The sequence below is a fragment of the Pygocentrus nattereri genome, chromosome 2, assembly GCF_015220715.1.
Source record: "Pygocentrus nattereri isolate fPygNat1 chromosome 2, fPygNat1.pri, whole genome shotgun sequence".
In the NCBI taxonomy this organism is placed as follows: domain Eukaryota; kingdom Metazoa; phylum Chordata; class Actinopteri; order Characiformes; family Serrasalmidae; genus Pygocentrus; species Pygocentrus nattereri.
In genome coordinates, this window is record NC_051212.1 from 14,604,004 (window position 1) to 14,626,185 (window position 22,182).

At 39.8% G+C, this 22,182-nt stretch overlaps 2 protein-coding genes across 4 annotated transcripts in view; one reads left to right on the forward strand and one right to left on the reverse strand.

Annotated features, from left to right (window-relative positions):
- LOC108415343 (carcinoembryonic antigen-related cell adhesion molecule 5-like) overlaps positions 1-22,182 on the reverse strand; it is a 653,433-nt gene that overhangs the window by 163,619 nt on the left and 467,632 nt on the right. The gene's annotated exons all lie outside the window — the stretch shown is intronic.
- The window catches only part of LOC119266009 (leukocyte immunoglobulin-like receptor subfamily A member 3), a 105,582-nt gene that overhangs the window by 28,163 nt on the left and 55,237 nt on the right, over positions 1-22,182 (forward strand). For all 3 annotated transcript variants that reach the window (XM_037547457.1, XM_037547463.1, XM_037547467.1), the window contains exon 4: positions 11,140-11,412. In XM_037547457.1, the coding sequence (XP_037403354.1) occupies positions 11,140-11,412 (273 nt within the window). The remainder of the gene's footprint in view (positions 1-11,139; positions 11,413-22,182) is intronic.

Consider the following 22,182-nt stretch of genomic DNA (forward strand, 5'->3'; position numbering starts at 1 on the left):
GTTCAAGAACGCCTATGACTTCCAGCATACAACTTCAAGCCCGCACTACCCGCAAGCAAACGGTGCTGCAGAGCGAGCAGTACAGACTGCCAAACGGATCTTGCGCCAACCAGACCCACACTTGGCATGGATGAATTACAGAGCCACCCCAAGTCAGTCAACTGGACAGAGCCCTGCCCAGCTTGCAGTTGGTCGCCAGATCAGAACGAGAGTCCCCACTCTCACAGAACATCTGCAGCCCCGCAATGTCAATGCTAAGCAGCTGAAAGAAAAAGACAGACAGACAAAACAGGCCTACAGGTTCTTCTACAACAGGAGACACTCTGCGCGTGACCTTCCAGCTCTACGCCATGGTCAGCACGTAAAGGTCAAGCTGGATGGGGAGAAGAGATGGACGACTCCTGGTGTGATAGTCTCAAATGCACCAGAGCCACGATCATACGTGGTGAGAACTGAGCAAGGCACAGTCACACGTCGAAACCGACGTCACCTGCAGCTCATCCCAGAGCAACCCAGCCTGGAAGGGCCGACACCACCAGAAGAACATGCCCAACCAGCTGGTGAGACCACTATTGAGCCAGTTCAGCCCACATCAGCACCAAAGGCTCCAGACCAGGCATCACCAGAAGGAGTGCCGGTCCAGCAGCCGCCTACACCAGTTCCTTTGGTCAAAAGGTCATCAGGAAGAACTATTAAGACTCCTGTGAAGTTCAAAGACTTTGTTCGATGAATGCTTAGTTTAAAGAAAAGAGAAATTAAGTTTGTTATAGTTAAAAGAAATACTATAGAAATGCTATAGAAGGTGGTCTTTACAGGAAGTTTACTTTGATGTTTTATTACAGTATGTCAGTGCGAAGACATACTTAGGATTATTTGTTTATTGATATTTGTTAGATAAACAAACTTAAAGGGGGAGATGTCATGAGACATGGCTTTTATTTTGATAATGTGTTAGGGAATGCTTTTGGGATGCGTCACATGCACCGCGTCTGGGAGTTGATTGGTGTTGTGTGATTCGGTTCAGATATGTATAGCCTGTATGGTGTTCAGACTGTTTCCAATACAATTTATAAAACTTCACTTCTTGTCCGTCCATTTCGTGACAGACCCCTTCTCATCTGACTCCCTTTTTAATAATAATAATAATAATAATAATAATACTAATAATGATAATACATTTTATTTAGTAATGGCGCCTTTCAAAGCACTCAAGGACACCTTACAACGGTTAAAAGAAGAATGGTAGAGTATAAAAGAGGATAAAAAAACAAATAAACAGATAAACAAATCAACATACATTCAAATACTTTCAACCAGACGAGAAACAAGACAAACAGAGAAAAGTGAAGATGAGGAATCAGGAGTATGCAAGTGTGAATAGATGGGTTTTAAGCCGAGATTTGAAGGTAGTTAGACAGTCAATATTGCGAATTTGGGTAGGAAGGGTGTTCCAGAGAGACGGGGCAGAGTGGCTGAAAGCTCTAGCTCCCACGGTGGACAAGCGGACTGGAGGGAGAGTGAGCTGGCCAGCTGACGAGGATCGGAGGGTGCGAGCAGGACTGTATGTCTTAAGGAGATCAGAGATATAAGAGGGAGCAAGTCCATGTAGAGCTTTGAATGTAGTTAGTAAGATTTTATACTGGATCCGGTAGTGGACAGGGAGCCAGTGGATCTCTTTAAGGACAGGGGTGATATGTTCGGTTACAGGCGACCTGGAGATGATCCTAGCTGCTGAATTTTGAACTAACTGGAGTTTATGTAAGTGTTTCTGAGGTAAGCCGAAAAGAATAGAATTACAGTAGTCTAGTCTCGATGTTACTAATGCATGGACCAGAATAGCTGTGCAGGATTGGCTGAGGAATGGACGCAGTCTGTTAATGTTCCTAAGATGGAAGTAGGCTGAGCGTGTGATATTGGAAATGTGTGTTTTGAAGGAGAGATGGCTATCAAGAACAACTCCCAGACTTGTAACCTGGGAGGACGGAGAGACAGTGGAATGATCAAGATTCAGAGTGAAAGACTGACTTTTTGCAAGGATGTTCTTAGTTCCTACTAGGAGAATTTCAGTTTTATTGGTGTTCAGCTGTAGAAAGTTTTCGGAGAACCATTTTTTTGCTTGGTCTAAACATTTTAACAGAGAGGAGGGTGGGAGAGTATCATTGGGTTTAGTGGAGAGGTAAAGCTGGGTGTCGTCAGCATAACAATGAAAATGTATTTTAAATTTCCTAAATATTTGGCCAATTGGGAGAAGATAAATTATGAATAGGAGAGGTCCAAGAACAGAGCCCTGCGGAATGCCACAAATGACTTTGGACATAGATGACTGGCAGTTCTTGAGGCGAATGAACTGGGAGCGATCATTGATATAGGAGGAGAACCACTTAAGCACAGTATCGGTGAGCCCAATAGATTTTAGACGATCAAGTAGTATTGGGTGGGAGATCTAACAGCTTTTAGATCTAAGAGAATGAGAATCGTAAGCCGACCTGAATCAGCTGCCACTAGAAGATCGTTGGTCACTTTCAGGAGAGCGGTTTCTGTGCTGTGGAGAGGACGAAAGCCAGATTGAAAGGTTTCATATAGGTTATTGTTACTAAGGTAAGTATGAATCTGAGTGTAGACAGTGTTCTCTAAAATTTTTGAAATAAATGGTAGACTTGAAATTGGCCGGAAGTTATTAAAATCAGTCTGATCTAATCCAGGTTTCTTAAGTATGGGTGTAATCATGGCCAGTTTGAGAGAGGCAGGGACAAGACCAGTTGAAAGAGAAGACTGAATGATAGCAGTAATAGGCGCACTTAGAGAGGAAGAGAAAGCTTTGACGAGATTTGTTGGAAGAGGGTCTAGAATACAGGTTGTAGACTTAGCTTTCTTAATAAGATGAGCTATTTCAATAGTTGTAGGGAGTGTAAAAGTAGATAAAGAAGAAGCATTGCAGTAAATCGGGAGTACACTTAGGGGTAGCATTAGCTGTGTGGGAAGAGGTTATCTGTTGATGTATGTTTTGGATTTTTGAGTCAAAAAATGACATAAACATATTGCATAGATCAACAGAGTGCATTTGAGTAGATGATGTGGCCGGTGATTGCAGCATATTGTTTACAGAACAGAAAAGGGCACGGGTGTTGCCCTCAGAAGCCATGAACAATGTCCGGTAGTAAACAGATTTTGCAGCAAAGATAGCTTCCTTGTAGTGCGTTAAGTGGCTGTTGTACATTTCTCTGTGTACTGTAAGTCCACTTTTCTTGAACAAACGCTCGAGCTGTCGTCCTCTGGATTTTAGGTGGCGCAATTCGGTCGGTGTACCATGGCGCACTACGAGCAAATGAAACTGTCCTTGTTTTTAGTGGGGCGAGTTTATCCAATAGGTCGTATAGCTCCCTGTTATACTGGGATAAGAGAGTCTCTGGGGAAACAGATCCTGAGTTCCATTGTAGAGAACACACTTCAGATGATAATAGATTCTGATCAATGTTCTTTATATTACGGAATGAAATGACTCGGGAACTAGTTTCCACAGCAGGTAGTGTTGCAGTGAATGAAATCAGATGGTGGTCAGAGATGGGAAGTTCCGTGGCTGTACAGTTTGAAGCAGTGATCCCAGAACAGCAGATGAGATCAAGAGTATGCCCTTTGCAGTGGGTTGGAAAATCCACAAGCTGTTGCAGGCCAAATGTGTCGATGCATGACAAAAAGTCCTTGGTAGTTGTATTATCTTTATTATCCATGTGGATATTAAAGTCTCCCAGGACTATGAGGTTCTGAGACATAGAGCAGATAGATGTTAAAAACGTAGAGAAATCATTTAAAAAGGCAGCATTGAACTTTGGTGGACGATAGATTGTGGTTAGGATGGTAGGAGTAGGTCCATTGATTTGGATTGTAGCAGATTCGAAGGAAGGCTGATGAGTTACAGACAGTCTGGACACTCTCCACTTCTCATTATAGAGAATAGCGATACCGCCCCCTCGCCCTGTGACGCGGGCTTCACTGGTAAACACAAACCCGGAAGGGATGCACTGATTTAACTGATAAAACTCACCGGGTTGCTGCCATGTCTCCGTTAAACAGAGAAAATCAAAGTTATGGTCCGTGAGTAGATCAGAAACCAGAGGGCTCTTATCAGAGAGAGAGCGGATATTCAGCATTCCGATGTTGACGCGGCTCACGCTGCGGACGCTGTTAGCTGACCGTGGTAGTTCTAAAGACTGAGCCCGAAAGCGTAGCCGTAGAAGTTCTTGAGCTGTATATTCAAAAGTGGGCATATACGTCGCACTAAGCATTGCACTGGATAGAATAAAAGAAAAACAATAAAACGAAAAACAATACACGAAGATTCGATAAAAACACGGTAATGGTAGCGGCAGCCAAACGCGCCAGCGTGCACCACACCATCTCCATCACCATCTTTTTATAGTCGCATGACCGCTCCTCCCTTACCCAAGATATCAGTAGATTCCATCAAGCCTCCAATGTGTGCGTTAGCCTAGCTCACCAATCTATACCATAAAACTTTAAGTATGTGCTCAGACGTGAGCGCGTCTGCAAGGTCAGCTTAAGGGATCCCCTGTGTTTATCAACTCCCCCCGTTTTCCAGACAATGGCTCTGCTTATCTGACAGGATGAACCACATGTGTGGTGTGCTAATCCCAGTGTCTACTACTATTAGCTTCGAGGTATTACCTGTTATCTGACGTCCTTGTGTATTCCACCGTTAGTCAGCACACAGCCTTATGTGCTGACTCTTAGCTCTTAGAATTGGACAATATGACCATTAAGCTTTCAATGCTAAACATAAGCATTATGTTTAATAAATCTTGATCTTTAATAAATCTTAAGAGTAATATGAACAATAATAAGGCTAATAATTCCGCATACCTTACATCTCTCCCATGGATTCCATTGTTACACGGTGTCTTTCATTGACTGACGCGTCTTTTTTCTGAATTCATACAAACACTTTCCCTTCATAGTAAATTTGTTTTTGCTAGTTTATGAACAGAGACCTACAGATGTAATATAGTAAAGGAAACTCATTTGGGAAGCTTATTTATTTATTTATTTATTTATTTGTTTGTTTGTTGCACCCTGTACAGTATTAACAACCATACATTTAAATCTCACACATCAGGCCAACATACTCAGGATTTTAAAAAAGTATTTTAAATTTCCTACGTAAGTCCACAGTGGGGTCCAGAGATTCCAGAATTTATCCGTTTGGTGACGTAGATCATAGGTCAGTTTCTCCAGAGGAAGCAGAGCTGCAGCCTGGGAAAGCCATTGCTCAACAGATGGCGGAGAGGGGCTGGCCCACCGAGTTAGGATACATTTTTTTGCCAGACATGAAAACATTAGAAACAAAAATTTACTATCAGTATCAAAAATACGTTCCACTCCTGTTCCCAAAAGCTACAGGGCAGGAGACTCTTCTGAAATGGTGTTTGGAAGATTTCTTCTACCCTAATATGTACTCTGTCCCAGAAAGTGCCAATTCTTTTACACTGCCAGAAAGCATGGAAAAATGTTCCTCTTTCAGTTTTACATTTAAAACACAAATTAGATCTATCTGGAAACATCTTCTGTAAGCAAACAGGTGTAAAATATATCTTATTCATGAATTTAACATTAAGCTCATGAACACCAGATGAGGAACATTTGGTAAACAAGTCTTTACAAACATTGCACCAGTCCTCTTCTGTGATTGGTTGGCCTAAGTCCCTCTCCCAGCCTCCTCTCAGACTGTCTGATGATGGTTTAACGTGTTTTAGCAAAATGCCATAAATTGGTGAAATCACCCCTCTAGCCTGGCTTTTCTTAACTAGCAGCTCTTCAAGGTCGGTTACACACCTCACCTTTACAGCATTATTAATGAACGGTAAGCAGTAAAGAGGAATAGGGCTACACGCTTCAGCTTCCATAGAGACGCAGCGAGAATCCAGCCTATTTGCACACCAACTGATCATCTGCTTAATTTGAGACGACCAGTAATACAACTGCATATTAGGCACACAGGCACCCCCTTCCTCCGTCGCTCTCATTAATTTGGAGAACTTCAGTCTTGGCCTTTTATTATTCCATACAAATTTTGAAAACATTTTCTCTAAATCCTTGAAGAACATTGTGGGTAAATGGCAAAGGATTGACTGAAATAAATAAAGTAAGCAAGGGAGGATATTCATTCTTATAACATTCCCCCTGCCAAATAAGGAAATGGGGAGAAAGTTCCACGATTTATGATCATGTTTTATATTACTCATGAGTGGGAGATCATTTTTGTCAAAGAGCTTATTAAGGTCTGCAGTAATGTGAATACCTAAGTATTTAAAACCTTCTAATGCTAACTGAAAGGGGGATGTACCTGCCCAAGGTGTGTTGGGGGATATATTTAGAGGTAGAGCTAACGATTTTAAAAACTGATCTTACAGCCAGAGAATTTACTGTATTCTGATATGCACTTCATTGTAGCTGGAATACATTTTTCTGGGCGGGCTCAGCAAAACGTCATCTGCGTAGAGTGAGATTCGGTGGTCTGCTCCTCCTACTCTATTACCTGAGATGTCCTGGTAGCATCTAATTGTTTCTGCCAGTGGATCAATTGCTATAGAAAAAAGCAATGCAGAGAGAGGGCAGCCTCGCCTTGATCCTCGGCCGATCTGAAACTTTTCAGAAAGCAACCCATTCATATTAACGACAGCGTCTGGGTCGGCTGCATACAGCAGTTTAACTAAATGAATAAAAGTAGGACCCAAATTGAGTTTTTTAAAAACAGCACACAAAAATGGCGAATCAATTCTATCAAATGCTTTCTCTGCACTGAGAGAATAGTATAAAACAAAGAAGTGACAAAATAGTATTAAAACACGAGAAAACAGGAAAACAGTGGCTATTATCCCCCCACAGGCACCAGCACCCTGCAGAGTACAGACAGGCACACGACTATTCAAACCAGCCTGTTTTTAAAGCCAACATCCCCTTAAACTGGACCAGCTCGACCTGGACAATGACGGTGTTAGTCCACTTAAGACTGAGCTCCTCAGCTCCTGCTAGACCCCTACTAGACCCCTGAATCCTGCTAGACCCCTGCTAGAAACCTGAATCCTGATAGACCCCTGCTAGACCCCTGAATCCTGCTAGACCCCTGAATCCTGCTAGACCTCTGAATCTTGCTAGACCCCTGCTAGACCCCTGAATCCTGCTAGACCCCTGAATCCTGCTAGACCCCTGCTAGACCCCTGAATCCTGCTAGACCCCTGCTAGACCCCTGAATCCTGCTAGCCCGCTGCATCCTGCTAGACCCCTGAATGCGGCTCCAGCTGTAAAACCCATGTCCGGGTGTTTAAGGCTGGTTTAGGCGAGTCTGGGTGGAGGTGAGAGTTGGAGCTCCTACCTGCTCGTTAGGGGCTTCACGGGCGGAGCTTCACTGCTGAACCTCCCGACCTGCTCTATGATCACGGACGCCGCTTGGGCCGCTCTGGAAATCGTCCTCACGCACGTGATTTGCAGCGTCCACGACCCGCGTCACGACTTTCTTCCATCTTAACTCGGCAGCCCCGACGCGGACTGCTGACTACGACCGGCAGAAGACCAGACGAGACTAAACGATACTGTGGCGAACTATCGCGGGACTGAGACACACCTGGAGCACGAAGATGGCTGCCTCCAGGGGCTGCTTTCAAATTAAAAGTCCCCATCTCACCCTTAACCCTGCTGGCTACAGCTAGTAACCTGCATATATGTACAGAAAGATGCAGAAAGCACAGTAACTTGTTTTCAGGCTGTTAAAAGTTAATATATCCGAGTATTTCAATACTACATGATCAAAGCATAAACTTTCAACAACGAGAGGTTTTTACATTTTATATGTTCAAATGTTTGAGTAACACATTTTCTGTTATGTCCATAAAAATTCACTGACAAACCAGTATATTCAGTACTCCTACCTTCCGTTGTTACCTGCAGACAGGTACTTACACTCAGTGGCCATTTTATCAGAAACACTTACCATATAGGTAAACATTAAAGGAGTGTATAAACTGGACAGAGACTGATGGGCTACAGTCGGTCAGTGTAGACCTACAAAGTGCACCTTTATGTAGGTGTTACTGATAAAATGTCCAGTGAGTGGCCACTCAGTTTACACAGCAGGCGTAACTAATTACTGTTGTCTACTATGATCACTATTAACACAGTAGATGTGTTTGAAATATTTCTAAAGCATTTCATTTTTACTGCAAGCAGAATATAAACCAGCTGTGATGGTGTTTCAGAGCCGTGTCTACAGTGGAGACTCTGTCACTCAGAGCTGTGGATCAGGCAGAGTAAACCAAACACAGCTGATACGTTTCAGCTTCTTTGTGCAGAAAGACAGACGTCAGCAGTTAATTTACAGAATAATTCTGCTGTAAACTGTAGAGAACTGCTGCACATTTACAGCAGAAACACTGCAGTGATCTACTGTCCTCCTTAAAGCAGTAGACTGCAGTAAAGAGTGATGCAGTAATTAGCTGTGATTTGCTGATTGTATTGTGAGAGTCTGCCTGTCTCTGAACGTTGTGGTGATAGAGGACAGAGCTTCCCATCATTCCTTGCAGTTTTTGTGACTGTGATTTTTGTCTTAACATGTAATTCTTACTGTAAATATATGTCTGAATGCAGTTTACATGTTCTGGTATTCTAGTCATGGTGGTGTTTTGTGTTTCAGTAACTGGACCAGCCTGTAAAGTTATAATACAGTATGGACGCCATAAATAAACAGAAGTTATTGTTATTTCACACTAAACCGTTTTAGCATGAAGAGTCAGTGCAGCTCCTGCTTTGAACTCCCGGCCACTATAAAGATGTAGAACTCTGCTCTGCTGAGCTGCTGTGTTATTCTAGTGTAAAACAAGCTTTAGTCTGATAAATCATCAGAGCTCAGAGCTCAGAGCGGGGTGGGCTACTATACTAGCTGACAACATGGATCAGAGCAGATTTAGATGAGAACATGTTTGCAGAACAAATTAGTGAGTCATTATTTTATTATTTCTCTGTTCCACAGTTTCACTGAGTCACAATACAGGCTGATGCATTTTCATTCGTTTATCATGGTACTCTGTTGTATTTTTTGATGGAAATTACAGTTTGTGTCAAAATGAATTGAAAATATTAGGAATTTTAAGATGAGTTTATGTTTAATTTCGCTTCTGAAAATATTTGATGGGTTGTGAGACAAACACTGCCTCTGCATGAGGACCCTGACCTGAAAAGGTTTGGCTTTAAAAGAATGCAGTTACTGTGGAGATAAAATGGGATTGGTTAAAAAACAACACAGTAAAAAGTAAATAATACACATTGCTGTATATTATAGTATATATTATTATTATTAATAAATGTAAAAAGTACATGATTAGATAAATAGATTGATAGATAGATAAATAGATAGATAGACAGACTACCAGACAGCAGACAGACTATCAGACAGACAGACAGACAGACTGACTATCAGACAGACAGACAGACAGAGACTATCAGACAGACTATCAGACAGACAGACAGACAGGCAGACAGACAGGCAGACAGGCAGGCAGACAGACTATCAGACAGACAGACAGACAGACAGACAGACAGGCAGGCAGACAGACTATCAGACAGACTATCAGACAGACAGACAGACAGGGAGGCAGGCAGGCCATTGTTCACAGGTAGTAAAAGTGTAAGTCTGGCCTGAGAACAGAAACACAAGAAAATCCTAAATTGGATAAACCTGTAGAAAATCAATGATTGTTGTTTTTTGTTTGTCTCCTTTTTAATTACAAGTCATAAAGAGCGTAATTGTCTGATGCTGTATTCTGTCAAAGTAATTGCTCCTCCTCCTTCTTGGTGTAAAGAAACACACGACTCCTCCAGTCAGTTCACTTCAGTAAATTGTTCCAAACTGTTTCTTTGCATAATCTCTCCTGATATTTTTGTGGATAAACAATGCCACTGCTCAAAATGCACATTCATTAGGTCAGTATCAGGTCAGTATCAGGGCCCCCAGTCCTGCAGCTCAGTGGAGACCCTGTTGACTCTAAATGTCACTTAAATAGAACCTGTCTGGCAACGTGAAGCAGGCTAGAACGTCTCAGGAATGACATGATGCCCAATCTAAAGAGACTCGAATATAGATATGAAACACACTCACTGAAATGAACCAGTCTGGAGTGGGTTAAAGTTGTTGCTGAGGCTCTGGGACTCCAGCAAATGTAAAACCTGGAGGCCTCAGTTGTCAGTAAAGTCCATAAAACACACTGAGCAAAAATGGCATCCATGGGAGAGTTGCAGGATGCAAACCATTACTGACCAAAACAAACAAAAATAACACAAAGGCTTGTCCAGCATTTGCCAAAAACTGTTTAGATGAGCCCCAAGACTTTTGGGATCACATTCTGTGGGCTGATTAGTCAAAGGTGGAACTTTTGGAAAACATGAGTCCTGTTACATCTGGCGTAAAGCTACCAGCACATTCCACCATTAGAGAATCACACCAGTACCAGCACTCAAACATGGTGGTGGTAGTGTGTGTGACCTAAAGCTCTAGCGCAGTGGGGTTATGCAGCAGGACAATAATCTGAAGCACATCAGCAAATCCACCTCTGAATGGCTCAAAGAGACATAACCTTAAGGTTTTGGAGCGGCCGAGTCAAAGTGCTGACTTGAATCCCATTGAGATGCTATGACAAGATGTTAAACGGGCAGTTCATGTTCGAAAAATCACACAGTGCAGCCGAATTAAAGCAGTGCTGCTGTTTTAAGAGTGGGTCAAAATTCCTCCACTTCGATGTAAAAGACGCATCACAAGTCATCACAAACGTTTGATTGTAGTCGTTATTGCCAAAGTTGACACAACCAGATATTAGGTTTTGGGGGCAATTACTTTTTCACAATAGTTTGGTTGATAGGTTAGGTGGGTCACATGGTTTTGGTATTGAATAAATCTTTATCTTCAATAAAGGAGGGATCATTTAAAAGCTGCATTTTGTGTTTACTTGTGTTGTCTTTGTTTTAGAATGTAAAAATAGAAGTAGAAGAAATCGGGTGAGGGGCAAATACTTTTTCACAGCACTGTAGAAATCATCTTTATCTGAATTATTTGTTCTGAGGATTTCTTTCTCTCCACAGAGAGACCAAAACCTGCGGTGTCCATACAGCCTGATGATCAGGTGTTCAGAGGAGAGACTGTCACTCTCACATGTGACATACAGGGAGGAGGAGTCTCTACCTGGCAGTACAGCTGGTTTAAAGCTGGTTCATCCACTGCTGTCAGTAATAAACAGCAGTACAGTATCAGCTCTGTTACAGCGTCTGACGGAGGAACATACACCTGTAGAGGAACAGTGAGAGGAACATCACGCTACTCACACACCAGTGATGCCGCTACACTGACTGTATCAGGTGAGTGTGAAAAAGTTTTCAGCTCACTTAATACTTAACTAATGAATCAGAGCTTAATAAAACGTCTTCATTACATTGAATGATTATTAATACTTAACTAATGAATCAGAGCTGAATAAAACGTCTTCATTACATTGAATGATTATTAATACTTAACTAATGAATCAGAGCTGAATAAAACGTCTTCATTACATTGAATGATTATTAATACTTAACTAATGAATCAGAGCTTAATAAAACGTCTTCATTACATTGAATGATTATTAATACTTAACTAATGAATCAGAGCTTAATAAAACGTCTTCATTACATTGAATGATTATTAATGCTTAACTAATGAATCAGAGCTTAATAAAACGTCTTCATTACATTGAATGATTATTAATGCTTAACTAATGAATCAGAGCTTAATAAAACGTCTTCATTACATTGAATGATTATTAATGCTTAACTAATGAATCAGAGCTTAATAAAACGTCTTCATTACATTGAATGATTATTAATACTTAACTAATGAATCAGAGCTTAATAAAACGTCTTCATTACATTAAATGATTATTAATACTTAACTAATGAATCAGAGCTTAATAAAACGTCTTCATTACACTGAATGATTATTAATACTTAACTAATGAATCAGAGCTTAATAAAACGTCTTCATTACATTGAATGATTATTAATACTTAACTAATGAATCAGAGCTTAATAAAACGTCTTCATTACATTGAATGATTATTAATACTTAACTGATGAATCAGAGCTTAATAAAACGTCTTCATTACATTGAATGATTATTAATACTTAACTGATGAATCAGAGCTTAATAAACGTTTTCATTACATTGAATGATTATTAATACTTAACTGATGAATCAGAGCTTAATAAACATTTTCATTACATTGTATGATCATTAATACTTAACTGATGAATCAGAGCTTAATAAACGTCTTCATTACATTGAATGATTATTAATACTTAACTAATGAATCAGAGCTTAATAAACGTTTTCATTACATTGAATGATTATTAATACTTAACTAATGAATCAGAGCTTAATAAAACGTCTTCATTACATTGAATGATTATTAATACTTAACTAATGAATCAGAGCTTAATAAACGTTTTCATTACATTGAATGATTATTAATACTTAACTAATGAATCAGAGCTTAATAAAACGTCTTCATTACATTAAATGATTATTAATACTTAACTGATGAATCAGAGCTTAATAAAACGTCTTCATTACATTGAATGATTATTAATACTTAACTGATGAATCAGAGCTTAATAAACGTTTTCATTACATTGAATGATTATTAATACTTAACTGATGAATCAGAGCTTAATAAACGTCTTCATTACATTGAATGATTATTAATACTTAACTAATGAATCAGAGCTTAATAAAACGTCTTCATTACATTGAATGATTATTAATGCTTAACTAATGAATCAGAGCTTAATAAAACGTCTTCATTACATTGAATGATTATTAATGCTTAACTAATGAATCAGAGCTTAATAAAACGTCTTCATTACATTGAATGATTATTAATGCTTAACTAATGAATCAGAGCTTAATAAAACGTCTTCATTACATTGAATGATTATTAATACTTAACTAATGAATCAGAGCTTAATAAAACGTCTTCATTACATTAAATGATTATTAATACTTAACTAATGAATCAGAGCTTAATAAAACGTCTTCATTACACTGAATGATTATTAATACTTAACTAATGAATCAGAGCTTAATAAAACGTCTTCATTACATTGAATGATTATTAATACTTAACTAATGAATCAGAGCTTAATAAAACGTCTTCATTACATTGAATGATTATTAATACTTAACTGATGAATCAGAGCTTAATAAAACGTCTTCATTACATTGAATGATTATTAATACTTAACTGATGAATCAGAGCTTAATAAACGTTTTCATTACATTGAATGATTATTAATACTTAACTGATGAATCAGAGCTTAATAAACATTTTCATTACATTGTATGATCATTAATACTTAACTGATGAATCAGAGCTTAATAAACGTCTTCATTACATTGAATGATTATTAATACTTAACTAATGAATCAGAGCTTAATAAACGTTTTCATTACATTGAATGATTATTAATACTTAACTAATGAATCAGAGCTTAATAAAACGTCTTCATTACATTGAATGATTATTAATACTTAACTAATGAATCAGAGCTTAATAAACGTTTTCATTACATTGAATGATTATTAATACTTAACTAATGAATCAGAGCTTAATAAAACGTCTTCATTACATTAAATGATTATTAATACTTAACTGATGAATCAGAGCTTAATAAAACGTCTTCATTACATTGAATGATTATTAATACTTAACTGATGAATCAGAGCTTAATAAACGTTTTCATTACATTGAATGATTATTAATACTTAACTGATGAATCAGAGCTTAATAAACATTTTCATTACATTGTATGATCATTAATACTTAACTGATGAATCAGAGCTTAATAAACGTCTTCATTACATTGAATGATTATTAATACTTAACTAATGAATCAGAGCTTAATAAACGTTTTCATTACATTGAATGATTATTAATACTTAACTAATGAATCAGAGCTTAATAAAACGTCTTCATTACATTGAATGATTATTAATACTTAACTAATGAATCAGAGCTTAATAAACGTTTTCATTACATTGAATGATTATTAATACTTAACTAATGAATCAGAGCTTAATAAAACGTCTTCGTTACATTGAATGATTATTAATACTTAACTAATGAATCAGAGCTTAATAAAACGTCTTCATTACATTGAATGATTATTAATACTTAACTAATGAATCAGAGCTTAATAAACGTTTTCATTACATTGAATGATTATTAATACTTAACTAATGAATCAGAGCTTAATAAAACATCTTCATTACATTGTATGATTATTAATACTTAACTAATGAATCAGAGCTTAATAAAACGTCTTCATTACATTGAATGATTATTAATACTTAACTAATGAATCAGAGCTTAATAAAACATCTTCATTACATTGTATGATTATTAATGCTTAACTAATGAATCAGAGCTTAATAAAACGTCTTCATTAGATTGAATGATTATTTAGAAGTTTAAAAACAATATTAAGCTTCTTTCAGAACTGGTCTATAACTTTGTACAGACTTCAGCTCACTGTAATGAAAATACCACGTTCACTTCACCAGAGCAGCTACGGCAAATTTAGAAACACAAACTCTGCTCTAAGACAGGCTCACACTGAGTCTTTGATCCACTCAGATTATTATGAAGTTCAGAAAGTTTTTCTTTTGTAACTTCTACAGTTCTGAAATCAGGGTTCGCTGATTCCCCACTTCTTGCGTCCTTGCAGTGTTTTCTGTGCTCTCTTTTCTGTAAATCATTATGATTGAAATTTTAATCATTATAACAGCGTCATGTTCAGCCTCTGACTGTAAATTATGCTCTGAGACTCTGTTCTTTCTTCTGTTCTCTCAGCTCCTGTTTTTAGAATAAGGCTATTTTTACAGCAAAGGGTATTTTACTGGTTTATAATCATTATTTAACATTTCATTATGTTCCTAAAGACTTGACTGTGTAACTGTTTTACAGCTGACCATCCTCAGCAAACCTCGTATCTCCATTTCTGTTGACTTTCATTTTTTAAGATAATTTGAAAAAGCTTTTTGGCCTTTATATTGTCTGTAAATTTAATGAAAGATGGGCCAAAATAAACGGCCTAAAATGACTTGGAAAGAAGTCTGGTTCCATTGACTTACATTGAAAGTATTGTATGTTTGTTCCTTCTCCTCTAAAGTTTCCATTTTGGAGATACAATGTTTTGTTCCGACAGCAGTGATATGCACATGTTCCTATTCAGATAATATTTCAGAGTGTTTGTTTAACCTTAGTGAAGCAGAGCTGCAGCCTGGGAAAGCCATTGCTCAACAGATGGCGGAGAGGGGCTGGACCACCGAGTTAGGATACATTTTTTGCCAGAAATGAAAGTATTAGAAGTAAAAATTTGCTATCAGTATCAAAAATACGTTCCACTCCTGTTCCCAAAAGCTACAGGGCAGGAGACTCTTCTGAAATGGTGTTTGGAAGATTTTTTCTACCCTAATATGTACTCTGTCCCAGAAAGTGCCAATTCTTTTACACTGCCAGAAAGCATGAAAAAATGTTCCTCTTTCAGTTTTACATTTAAAACACAAATTAGATCTATCTGGAAACATCTTCTGTAAGCAAACAGGTGTAAAATATATCTTATTCATGAATTTAACATTAAGCTCATGAACACCAGATGAGGAACATTTGGGAAACAAGTCTTTACAAACATTGCACCAGTCCTCTTCTGTGATTGGTTGGCCCAAGTCCCTCTCCCAGCCTCCTCTCAGACTGTCTGATGATGGTTTAACATGTTTTAGCAAAATGCCATGAATTGGTGAAATCACCCCTCTAGCCTGGCTTTTCTTAACTAGCAACTCTTCAAGGTCGGTTAATTCCTTTCTGAATCTCCCATCCTTAATAGTTGAGATGATCAGGTGACGAACCTGGAGATATTTTAAAAGTCTGACCTAGGTAACTCGTACTCTTCTTGCAGTTGTATAAACGATCTGAGCAAACTTCCAGCAAACATGTGGGAAATGTTTTTAATCCCTCTGTCAAACCAAACTGAGAGTCCAGAGCTATTCAGCTGAGAAGGTAAATCTGGGTTATGGGCCAGGGGGGACAATAATGAAAGACAATGAGGGATATTAAGATATTTCTTAGCATCTGTCCAGGTTATAAGAGTATTGTATAACACACAGTTCTCAGAGACACACCTCACCTTTACAGCATTATTAATGAACGGTAAGCAGTCAAGAGGAATAGGGCTACACGCTTTAGCTTCCATAGAGACGCAGCGAGAATCCAGCCTATTTGCACACCAACTGATCATCTGCTTAATTTGAGACGACCAGTAATACAACTGCATATTAGGCACCCAGGCACCCCCTTCCTCCGTCGCTCTCATTAATCTGGAGAACTTCAGTCTTGGCCTTTTATTATTCCATACAGATTTTGAAAACATTTTCTCTAAATCCTTGAAGAACATTGTGGGTAAATGGCAAAGGATTGACTGAAATAAATAAAGTAAGCGAGGGAGGATATTCATTCTTATAACGTTCCCCCTGCCAAATAAGGAAATGGGGAGAAAGTTCCACGATTTATGATCATGTTTTATATTATTGATGAGTGGGAGATCATTTTTGTCAAAGAGGTTATTAAGGTCTGGAGTAATGTGAATACCTAAGTATTTAAAACCTTCTAATGCTAACTGAAAGGGGGATGTACCTGCCCAAGGTGTGTTGGGGGATATATTTAGAGGTAGAGCTAACGATTTTAAAAACTGATCTTACAGCCAGAGAATTTACTGTATTCTGATATGCACTTCATTGTAGCTGGAATACATTTTTCTGGGCGGGCTCAGCAAAACGTCATCCGCGTAGAGTGAGATTCGGTGGTCTGCTCCTCCTACTCTAATACCTGAGATGTCCTGGTGGCATCTAATTCTTTCTGCCAGTGGATCAATTGCTATAGAAAAAAGCAATGCAGAGAGAGGGCAGCCTTGTCTTGATCCTCGGCCGATCTGAAACTTTTCAGAAAGCAACCCATTCGTATTAACGACAGCGTCTGGGTCGGCTGCATACAGCAGTTTAACTAAATGAATAAAAGTAGGACCCAAATTGAGTTTTTTAAAAACAGCACACAAAAATGGCGAATCAATTCTATCAAATGCTTTCTCTGCACTGAGAGAATAGTATAAAACAAAGAAGTGACAAAATAGTATTAAAACACGAGAAAACAGGAAAACAGTGGCTATTATCCCCCCACAGGCACCAGCACCCTGCAGAGTACAGACAGGCACACGACTATTCAAACCAGCCTGTTTTTAAAGCCAACATCCCCTTAAACTGGACCAGCTCGACCTGGACAATGACTGTGTTAGTCCACTTAAGACTGAGCTCCTCAGCTCCTGCTAGACCCCTACTAGACCCCTGAATCCTGCTAGACCCCTGCTAGACACCTGAATCCTGCTAGACCCCTGCTAGACCCCTGAATCCTGCTAGACCCCTGAATCCTGCTACACCCCTGCTTGACCCCTGAATCCTGCTAGACCCCTGAATCCTGCTAGACCCCTGAATCCTGCTAGACCCCTGCTAGACCCCTGAATCCTGCTAGCCCGCTGAATCCTGCTAGACCCCTGCTAGACACCTGAATCCTGCTAGACCCCTGAATCCTGCTAGACTCCTGAATCCTGCTACACCCCTGCTTGACCCCTGAATCCTGCTAGACCCCTGCTAGACCCCTGAATCCTGCTAGACCCCTGAATCCTGCTAGACCCCTGCTAGACCCCTGAATCCTGCTAGCCCGCTGAATCCTGCTAGACCCCTGCTAGACCCCTGAATGCGGCTCCAGCTGTAAAACCCATGTCCGGGTGTTTAAGACTGGTTTAGGCGAGTCTGGGTGGAGGTGAGAGTTGGAGCTCCTACCTGCTCGTTAGGGGCTTCACGGGCGGAGCTTCACTACTGAACCTCCCGACCTGCTCTATGATCACGGACGCCGCTTGGGCCGCTCTGGAAATCGTCCTCACGCACGTGATTTGCAGCGTCCACGACCCGCGTCACGACTTTCTTCCATCTTAACTCGGCAGCCCCGACGCGGACTGCTGACTACGACCGGCAGAAGACCAGACGAGACTAAACGATCCTGATTTACAGAATAATTCTGCTGTAAACTGTAGAGAACTGCTGCACATTTACAGCAGAAACAGCTCTGTGCTCTGAGACTCTGTTCTTTCTTCTGTTCTCTCAGCTCCTGTTTATAGAATAAGGCTATTTTTACAGCAAAGGGTATTTTAGTGGTTAATCGTTATTTAACATTTCATTATGTTCCTAAAGCCTTGACTGTGTAACTGCTTTACAGCTGACCATCCTCAGCAAACCTCGTATCTCCATTTCTGTTGATTTTAATTTTTTAAGATAATTTGAAAAAGATTTTTGGCCTTTATATTGTGTGTAAAGTTCATGAAAGATGGGCCAAAATAAACGGCCTAAAATGACTTGGAAAGAAGTCTGGTTCCATTGACTTACATTGAAAGTAATGTATGTTTTTCCTTCTCCTCTAAAGTTTCCATTTTGGAGAGACAATGTTTTGTTCCGACAGCAGTGATATGCACATGTTCCTATTCAGATAATATTTCAGAGTGTTTGTTTAACCTTAGTGTATTTTGATGGAACACAAATTACAGACTAAAACTCAAATAGACATTAAAGAACCAGTAGGAGCCTAATGGTCCAGTGCAGTGGATCTCAGCGTGCTGTAGATTTTCATTCAGACAGTAAAATTACTCAGGATAAATTAACACAGTCATTTAAGAAAACAGTCTTTTTCAGCTTATCCTAGAAAGACATTAGCACATTATTTGTACTACTAACAGTTAGAACTTTGTTACTGAGCTTGATTTGAGCTGCTGGACATACCGACCCAGTGCAAGCATGCGGTTCAACGTCAGTGCAGCAGACAAAATATTGGGAGAGTCTGTTCAACATAAATGATGAACTAACCCAACTTTGTGTAAATAGACCACAATATAGAAATATGTACACATGTGCAGTCGTGAATGACGTCTCTTTTTTCTGAATTTATACAAACACCATTTCACTTTATAGTAAATTTGTTTTGCTAGTTTATTTTTATGAACAAAAACATGAACTAACTCTAAATCTGCACTAAATCTAACTCTCTGAATCTGCACTGCTGTTCTCTTCTTTCTGTAGATCTACCCAAACCTACACTGACTGTAGAACCAGAGAGCTCTGTGTTCACTGGAGAGTCAGTCGCTCTGAAGTGTGAGATTAAAGGTTATGCTGGATGGACGTATCAGTGGTATAAACAGGATCCATGGCATAGATTGACTGCAGTGTCTCAGTCTGATTATCACACTGTAAACAGAGACACTCTCACCATCAGAGGAGACACTGTGATTAATGGAGATCAGTATCTGTGTAGAGGAGAGAGACGTGACAGACCAACATCATCAGAGTACAGTAACTCTGTTATTCTCACTGTAGAGGGTGAGTCCGTTAATGTTTATATTTTACGTCTTTTCATGTTCACATATAAACAATTCAGTTAGTCAGTCTGTTGGAGACTCTAATGGTTCTTCTTTTATGGTGACACTGTCGGTGGTCTAGAATAGTGGACCCCAAACCTGGTCGTGGAGACCCCCTTTGATCTAAACACTTTAACAGAAACACAAGAAGGTGTTTTAAGATGGGGGGGCAACTTATATATGACATGACAGATGATGTCCTGCAAAATGGTTACTTTGTTTTTTCATTTTATTTATAATTTGTGTCAAACAGATTGTGTCATACAGCTATAATAATGTGAGAAATGACAATAAAAATATCTAACTGACACATCAAACCACTGACGCACATCTCTCTGCTCTCTTGTTCTGGACCAACTTTATGTAAATGAGCTGAACTTTATGTAAATGAGCTGAACTTTATGTAAATGAGCTGAACTTTATGTAAATGACCTGGCCAACAGTTTTCAGCTCACTGCAATGAAAACACTGTGTTCAGTTAAACAGAGCAGCTACTACAGATTTAGAAAGTATAAAAACACAAACTCAGCTCTAAAACAAGCTCACACTCCACTCAGGTTATTATAAAGTTCAGAATGTTTTATTATTTATTCATCTGTTTATTGTTTATTTATTTGTTTGTTTGTTTTTAACTGTTGCAATCCTGAAATCAGGAGCTGCTGATTCCTTGTTTCTTGCTTCCCTACATTTTAGTGTTTTCTGTGCTCCTAACACATCTGATCTGTATAATGACATAATGAACAGGCCTTTACTGGGATCAGGTGGGTGTGTTAGTGCAGGTAACCATTAAAATGTGCAGGACAGGGGGTCTCCAGGACCAGGGTTGAGAACCACTGATGTGGAAAGAGACACCAAGAATTCATTTTCATTTATTTCTGTAAACTGCGTGGATGTTTCATTGTTTGTGTCCATTTCAGTGACATGTTTAGTCTCTGACTGCAAAATGTGCTCTAAGACTTTATTCTTTCTTGTGTTCTCACAGCTTTACCTACTGCTGAACTCACTGTAGAGCCCAAATGGAGCCCTGTGTTCATTGGAGAGTCAGTCACTCTGAAGTGTGAGATTAAAGGTCATGATGGATGGACGTATCGGTGGTATAAACACGATAAACAGAGTGAGCTGACTGCAGTGTCTCAGTCTGAGTATCACACTGTAAACAGAGACACTCTCACCATCAGAGGAGACACTGTGATTAATGGAGAGCAGTACTGGTGTAGAGGAGAGAGACATGACAGACCAACATCATCAGAGTACAGTTCCTCTGTTACTCTCACTGTACAGGGTGAGCTCTTAACTATGATTTCTACTAAAGGAAATTATTAATACAGTGTAGCAGGTCGAGGTTTTACAGCACTGAAATCTCTGGAGTTGATCTCAAATGTATCCAGGTGGTACCAGGGAGGTGCTAAGAAGTGCTCAAGAACCCCCTGAAAATCATTCAGCGCCCCGTTAGCACCCGTGAAAATGTTGCTTTGCCTTTTTATATAAATAATGTGCCTTTCATTAGACTTTACGTTCATAAGTCTTTTCCACCTCCCACAAGTTTATAATTAATCTGTGTACCTACACAGTCCCTCACTGAGACCGCTGATAAAGGATCAGGTCTTTTAGAGAACTCTTAATCAAAACACCCTAAAATGCTGATCTTCAGTCAGACACTAATATATATACACACTACTATTGCGAGGTCACTGTAGTGGATTATTTTAATAAGCTGTTTAAACACAAATCACTTCTTATTCCTTCCAAAAGACAGAAAAGTCAGATCTAACCAGTGAAAGTACCAGCAGCTCCCACTTTGAGTCAGTCTCTTCATCACTTACAGCAGCTGCTTCTGTACAAGTGAGTTTAAGGACCAGCTTGACCTGGACAATGACGGTGTTAGTCCACTTAACACTGAGCTCTTCAGCTCCTCCTAGACCCTTGAATCCTGCTAGACCCTTGAATCCTGCTAGACCCCTGAATCCTGCTAGACCCCTGAATCCTGCTAGACCCCTGCTAGACCCCTACTAGACCCCTGAATCCTGCTAGACCCCTGAGTCCTGCTAGACTCCTGCTAGACCCCTGATAGACCCCTGAATCCTGCTAGACCCCTGATAGACCCCTGAATCCTGCTAGACCCCTGATAGACCCCTGAATCCTGCTAGACCCTTGAATCCTGCTAGACCCCTGCTAGACCCTTGAATCCTGCTAGACCCCTGAATCCTGCTAGACCCCTGAATCCTGCTAGACCCCTGAATTCTGCTAGACCCCTGAATCCTGCTAGACCCCTGAATCCGGCTAGACCCCTGCTAGACCCCTGAATGCGGCTCCAGCTGTAAAACCCATGTCCGGGTGTTTAAGGCTGGTTTAGGTGAGTCTGGGTGGAGGTGAGAGTTGGAGCTCCTACCTGCTCGTTGGGGGCTTCACGGGCGGAGCTTCACTGCTGAACCTCCCGACCTGCTCTATGATCACGGACGCCGCTTGGGCCGCTCTGGAAATCGTCCTCACGCACGTGATTTGCAGCGTCCACGACCCGCGTCACGACTTTCTTCCATCTTAACTCGGCAGCCCCGACGCGGACTGCTGACTACGACCGGCAGA